Source organism: Gadus chalcogrammus, chromosome 13, assembly GCF_026213295.1.
Source record: "Gadus chalcogrammus isolate NIFS_2021 chromosome 13, NIFS_Gcha_1.0, whole genome shotgun sequence".
In the NCBI taxonomy this organism is placed as follows: Eukaryota; Metazoa; Chordata; class Actinopteri; order Gadiformes; family Gadidae; genus Gadus; species Gadus chalcogrammus.
The window spans coordinates 16,253,964-16,261,463 of NC_079424.1; the positions used below are offsets into that span (position 1 = coordinate 16,253,964).

General features: G+C 48.2%; 1 protein-coding gene across 1 annotated transcript in view; it reads left to right on the plus strand.

Moving 5' to 3' along the window:
• The window catches only part of LOC130402393 (semaphorin-3F-like), a 63,326-nt gene that overhangs the window by 29,810 nt on the left and 26,016 nt on the right, over positions 1-7,500 (plus strand). The window contains exon 3 of the mRNA XM_056606538.1: positions 7,119-7,279. Within this exon, the coding sequence (XP_056462513.1) occupies positions 7,119-7,279 (161 nt within the window). The remainder of the gene's footprint in view (positions 1-7,118; positions 7,280-7,500) is intronic.

Consider the following 7,500-nt stretch of genomic DNA (forward strand, 5'->3'; position numbering starts at 1 on the left):
ACACCCCATCGATGGAAACTAGCCCGGGGAAGTGGTTGTGTCAGTACGGCTTCCATTCTGGATGCCTGCCAACAGGATCCACCAGATAATACGTTGCGTTCTCTGTCAGGAGATCTACACTGAATGAACCTGGTAGGGCAATATAGTCGCCTTCTGATTTATCAATCAATATCCACAAATGTGCCGGTTGTGGTGGTCTGCCCTGGTTCTGGCCCCCGTGATTTCCACATATCCCGAATGTTTGTGAGATGGTAGGCCGAGATATAACTTGCACAATGCTCAGCTCGAACCCAAATTCGTCATTTTGCAACACATCCTGATCACTCCTCCCTCCTCCTCCTCCCACTCCTTCTCCCCTCCCCCCTCCCCCCTCATCCTCATCTTCCTCCTACTCTTCCTCTTCCTCATCCTCCTCCTCCCTCCCCCTCTCCCTAACCTCCTCCTCCTCCCCTTCTTGCTCCCTCTCCTCCTCTCTACCCCTGTGCCTCTCTCCCACCTCCTCCTCCTCTTGGGGTCTCCTAGTGCTCAGTGCTTTCCAACTGGGACTTGAGTTAGCTTCAAGCGCTAACATGCTCTGCTCCACCACTGGCAGCCCCCCATCCCCCACCTCTCCTTTCATTCAGCCAATTTGAAACCAAAGAAATATGCGGTGGGCTGGAACACCCAGATTACACTCAACTAATGTGCATTGCGTTAACTGCGGCCAACGTGTGTGTGTGTGTGTACACATTTGTGTGTAAGTGTGTGCGTCTGTAAATGTGTGCATGCGTGTGTTTTTGTGTGTGTCTGTGTGTGTGTGTGTGTGTGTGTGTGTGTTCGTTTGCGTAGGTTTGCTTGCGTATGTGTTTCTGTGTGTGTGTGTGTGTGCGTGTGTGTGTGTGTGTGTGTGTGTGCATGTGTGTGCTGTTTCTCTCCGTCCGTCGCTCTCTCTCTCTCTCTTTTCTCACTCCCTCTCTACCGCTGCGTTACACACAGACAGGCCCGATCTTTCCATGATCCAAGCCTCTCGCCGGGTTCTCGTGGGTTTTGCCAGGAAAGTTTCATGAAAGGTGAACTGTGAACTTTTGAGTCCAAACACACAAGCCATACTCTTTCCTAAATTGCGGGTACTTCTCGTTGAACTCAAAGTGTGAGAAGTGGAACCATCTACGCATGAATTCCGTTTTGGGTGAAGTCACATAAAGACGACATCATGAGCTAATATCATTTTCTGATGACTCAGATATGAGATTTCGGTTGTGCAGTGTAATCCAACGTAATCTCTTAGGGACATTTCTCTAAAGTAAACCATGCCCTATGTGTTCTGGCATGTCCAACAGAACATCTCCAGCAGCCCAACGATCTGATTGGTTGAAGAAGTGCGGGCCCAGATATAATGCTTTGTTGGTTTTCAATCTACATTCCATGTTTTACATGGCAAGCAGACAATAAACCGCTACTGTATAACGGTTCAAGGTGGGAGCTTCTCCAACAGGAGAATAGCGCGCGCGCACACACACACACACACACACACAAACACATGCATCCTCCCCATGCCACACACATACTTAAACAAACACACACACACACACACACACACACACACACCCAAACACACACACATACCCATGAACCCCCTGGACACATACATAAACAAACACACACACATGCACCCCTCCACACACACACACACACACACACACACACACACACACACACACATTCATGCACACACAGGCACACACTCGCACACATACATGCACACCTTAAGACATTGAAGCTCACACAAACAAACGCACGCACAAACACGCACACACAACCACACTCGATTACGGCCTTGCACAGATGCTTCAGGATGCCTCCTCCACTCCAAGCCCTTAAAGCCGCCAATAATTGGAGGCATGATTTCTCTGCTCCCGTCAAGACGTAAGTCAGACCTGCCTGACCGAAAGGTCTCCATGACAAGGCTGTTAATGAAAGACCCCTCGGAGAGAAAGAATGTTCTTGCAAATGTGAAGGATTTTTTTTTTTGCTTTAAATGCTGTTGAGTTTTCAGTTCGTTCAGCTTCAGCCCGTAATAGAAAGTAGAATTGGTTCAGACATGGTATTGCCTTCAGGGACGACTGAGGCTTTCACCGCTGTCAAGCGGATACAAAACCAAATGAATTGGAGAATAATTGTATCTGAGCTCACTGTAATATAACTTCAACAGCTTGCAACTGCTATTAGTTCTCTCTTACCTCTTATCTCTCTTCTCTCTTATCACCTTTACATCACAATCATATCTATCTATCTATCTATCTATCTATCTATCTATCTATCTATCTATCTATCTATCTATCTATCTATCTATCTATCTATCTATCTATCTATCTATCTATCTATCTATCTATCTATCTATCTATCTATCTATCTATCTATCTATTTTTCTATCTGAATGTCTATCTATCTATCTGAGTGTCTATCTATCTGAGTGTCTATGTGTCTATCTCTTCTGCCTGCTCCTCTCTCTAGCGTGACCGTAACATGTATAACAACTCTCAGTAGTTGGCAGTAGTAGACGGTTACATTTCAGATACAACTGGATTTGGGTGTCTCTGCCTTCTCCTCTTCCCCAAAGGCATTTTCCTCCTCTCACCTTAAACCACCACCCAACCACCACGACCTCTCCCTTGTGGGTCCCCAGACTGGTTTTGTTTGAGAGTATTGTTGGCGACAAGGTCTCTCGTCTGTGGCCCAGGTACCCCATGGTCTGTCTGGGTGGGGGAGCGGGGGGGTGTAGGCTGAGGGGTGGAGGGGGGGTACACAGATGGAGGGATTGTCTGTGTTCATCAGACTGCAGAGCAGAGAGCGGGGGGGGGGAATGGATCGTCTCTCGTCCGACCGGGATGATGGATGAGGACGTTGAATGCCAGAGAAGCCTGCTTTCATCGTCCTTCTTCTCCTCTGTCCCACATGCTCTGTGTGGAGCACCTGTACGCCTGTGGGTAGATGTAGACGATAGGATCCAGGAGAGGGAAAGAAAAACTGAAAGATGGGGGGAGAAAAGCGTGGAAAGGAAACAATTTCCCTTCTTTCGCTATGCACCCGTGTGGATATTTGTGAAATGCCTGTGTGTCTTTGTGTTGGCTTGCACTTGTGCATCTGTGTGTGTCGTAATCTACATCTCTTCATGTGTCGTTGTGTGCCTCTATGGATTTGCGTGTATGTAGGTGCGTCTGTGTGTGTGTCACTGCTTGTCTCTGTGTATTAGCGTTTACCTGTGTGTGTGTGTGTGTGTGTGTGTGTGTGTGTGTGTGTGTGTGTGTGTGCGTGTGCGTGTGCGTGTGTGTGTGTGTGTGTGTGTCTGTGTATGCGTGAGTAATGCCGGTCTATGTGTGGTAGTGCAGGCATGCTCGTGCATGCAGTAAACTCGTCCGTTCAGGGAGCTCGCCACGGATCATGTTGCCGCAGTGGCGTACTTTCAGCCCCGATAGAGCCGTGTGCCTTTCCACGCATTGAAATCTGCACGTTCAGCAAACAAAGCCCCCCTCTGTGTGGGGTGGGGACCCCCCAACGAGTGAGCCCTTAACCCAACTCGAAGTAATGGGTCTGCCTTGAGAGTTTAGCGAGGCATGCTTTTACACCGCTCCTGGTTCCAGAAGGCTCCGGGCTTAGCATGCTGGTGCACCAGAGGTCATGCACCAATAGGGTTGGCAATAAGGAGAGCATTCGAATTTGCACACCTCCCCAACTGCCCTTTTCTGCTCAAAACTCTAATCTCATTGTGGTATTATGTGGTTTGTTTAGGATTTGGAAGATTATCATCACTTAAATAAACCATGAACACCAGTGCCTTAGCCTAGCCGAGCCATGAAGATAACAGTTGTCTTTCCGTCTCTATTAGGAAGTTAGGTGCATGGGTGTCTTTCATCCTGAACAATAATGCTTGATTTTGGCAATCTTCTCCGGAGTAAATTGATGGACTCAGGGAAGACTTTCTGCCATTCCAAAAGCCTGGGTCATCTGGTAATCTGGTCACCTGGTGATCCTCTGGTCCTTGCCGTTAGAGGACACCTATATAGACCTGGATCTGGATCTCTGGGTTAAGAGGAACAGGCCAGTGGATATTGTGAAACACCATGGTCCAGAGCACGAGAGAGGGAGTAGAAAATATCAAGCTGCAAGCAATCTGTGTGCTCCACGGCGTTCTGCTGATGTCATCTGATTTGTGCATCAGTGGTATTCACTATTAGCTCGATCAGACATTTCCCCCCAGAGCCAGGGCTCTGATGTGGTCGGGGGCAATAGTTAGCGTTGTCTCCGGGACAGCCTCAGAGGGCTAATGCAGGGGGATTCTCGGTCCATGTTATGGAGCTTAAATTCATTAAGTGCTAAACTAGAGCAGATTTGATCGTGCTTTGAAGTGAACGCGGCGTATATTTACTTACTTACTTCCTCTGACTCCGAGCGAGGAGCCTCCGTTATCCGTTACAGCCAAAGTATTGTAACTATGGTCACGGTCTGTATCACGGTGACTACTGATGGATTTGCCGCAGGGAAAAAGACCCCCATTGTATTAGAAGTCATTACAGGGGGGCCGTCGATCTGTGGGGAGCCCTGTTGGCACATGTTAGCGACACTTAAGTGCTGACACTTACGTTATAACCCCTTATCAAAGCATACATTAGGATCCCCCATAATCCCACGCCGACCATAAACAACATTGGATTACATATTACATACAGTTTACCCTCAAGTTGGTGACGCAGATTGTTTCCATAAGGTTTGTTGTTGCTATGCTGCTTCCACACACACATTCACACACACAGACACCAGCACTCCCTCCCGCCTCAGCTGACAGATGGTCCTATCATCCAGAACCCACTCCGACAACAAACACACGCCACGGAGTTGCTGACAAGTCGCTTCACAAAAGGACTTGTCCCGTGGAATGTGTGTGTGTCTGTGTGTGGTTGGGTTTGTTGGCATGTGATGTGTGATACGTGCGAGCTTGTGATGTGTTTGTATGTGTGTGGTCAGTTATATGTGTGTGTGTGTGTGTGTGTGTGTGTGTGTGTGTGTGTGTGTGTGTGTGTGTGTGTGTGTGTGTGTGTGTGTGTGTGTGTGTGTGTGTGTGTGTGTGTGTGCATAGGACGTGCATTCATCATATAAAATGGAAAACCCACCTACACTCACCCACACGGACTCATATACACTTGCACAAACACACACACACACACACACACACACGCACACTCAAATCAAACGCACACATAAACAGAGCCAAGGGGCGGTGTATGTGTAGGCGTGTGTGTGTGTGTGTGTGTGTGTGTGTGTGTGTGTGTGTGTGTGTGTGTGTGTGTGTGTGTGTGTGTGTGTGTGTGTGTGTGTGTGTGTGTGTGTGTAGGCGTGTGTGTGTGTGTGTGTGTGTGTGTGTGTGTGTGTGTGTGTGTGTGTGTGTGTGTGTGTGTGTGTGTGTGTGTGTGTGTGTGTGTGTGTGTGTGTGTGTGTGTGTGTGTGGGGAGTCATCATTCATCTCCGAGTCCAAGTACAAATAATCAGGGAGCCAGACCACATGTCCTGACCCCCCCAACCGGACGCTGACAGCTGCCACTCACCCGACTGAACTATAAACACAACCTCGGGGGGCCGGAGGGGGCTGGGGCACCATTATTAAATCAAACTGTATAAATAGAGCCAATCTAATGCAATTAATCAGTGGGTTATTGACCTTACCCCATGCTAAATTTGAGTACTGGTACGAGGCAGAACGTCGCCGATATCCAATTACCGTCCAGTTGTGATTTGAGAACATCTACAGAGGCTTCCGGGAAATAAGTCAGCACAGGAACACTGTTGTATCGTCCGTGTACCAAAAAAAATGTTGTACTGGTTTAGTAAGTAGTAAGTCCTTACCCTAACACAACAAGGGTTGTTGTGTTACCCTTTTAATCTATTCTCATTTTCATGATTATGTTAAGTTTGGTGGCTTTGTACCTTCACACTCAAAGGTATCACATGTGTCTGGTCGTCTTCCTCTTGAGTGTAACCCTATCGGTTCTGAATTTGAAATTTGCCCAGAAAAACCTGTCTTTCCCTTATCCAGCAATTCTGTCCTCGGCTTTCCTTTCAATTACAATTTCACCACAGAGACAGGACCACAGAGGTTGTTATCGGTGTCGGAAAAACGTACAGCTTTTCTTTTTCTACCCTTTCCTTTTCTTGTGTTGTGGTCCACGGTGTTAAGGTAACCAGTAAAACAGGACTTCCCATCACTTACACATTCGACCCCTCTTGTGTTTGCCAAGCAGCAGCGTGAATGATGTATGCATGTCACCCTGTGAGGCCGTGGCTCCTAAAGAGAGTGGAGAGTGTGTTTGTCCATGGTGCGGTGCGACGCTCGGTCAGCCCCTCTGCCCTCGCCTTACACACTAGCTGAACCCAGAAAGAAACACCCCCCCCCCCTCACACACACACACACACACACACACACACACACACACACACACACACACACACACACACACACACACACACACACACACACACACACACACACACACACACACACACACACACACACAGACCACACACCAAACAAACAAGTCAACCCAGAACTGCAGAGAGACGGGATTACTCTTAACACAGAGCCATAAGCAACTTTTTCTGTAGCGTCGACGAAAGCAAACACACACTCCTTAAACCCAGTGATGCCTCCAAAGTGATTCTGTTCTTGGGTGTTGTTTGGCTCAAACACAGAAGGTCAACGTGTGAGAAGAAGGGATTGTTCCGGAAGGTTTTCTACCATCTATGGAGAGGCGGTGCGTTTGGCCCACATCACTGTCAGACAAGGCACTCGGTAGCACCTAATCTGAGGTGTAATGTTACAACAAGGGCTCGGCCCAAAATCATCAGAGGGCTCTGCACGGGTATGTACGTCAGGCATCTGGAATGCGTCCCAGTCGAGTGTCTACATGTGCAAGTGTTTGTGCGGGGGGGGTGTGTGTCTGTGTGTGTTTCTTTGTGTGAGTGCGTGACTAGATACTGTGTGTAGCACAGATGTCATTAAAAGGCATTTTTTCTCTCTCGCTCTCTGTCTCTTTGGCTCTCTATCTCTACTTCTATCTGTGTCTGATTCTCTCTCTTTGACTTTACAGAGTTGACGGCCACTGGCACTGCCCAACATTTCGCCTACCTCCTGAACACCTCGGACTACCGGATCCTGCGCATGGATGAGGACCACGACCGCATGTACGTGGGCAGCAAGGACCACATCCTGTCCCTGGACCTGCACGACATCAACAAGGCGCCGCTCATTGTAAGGGCCAGCCTCAAACTCTAAACCTTATCCTCCTCCACACCCTAAACCACAACCCAAACCAAACCATGGTTTGCCAGTGCAATAAGAGAACAAGAACTTGACTACATTACAAAAACCCTAAACCTTTAGGCTCTGACCCTGACTTCCGACCCTATACCCAACCCTACCCTAAAACCTAAGACCCAACCACACCATTACAACCCTAGAAAAATCCCCAA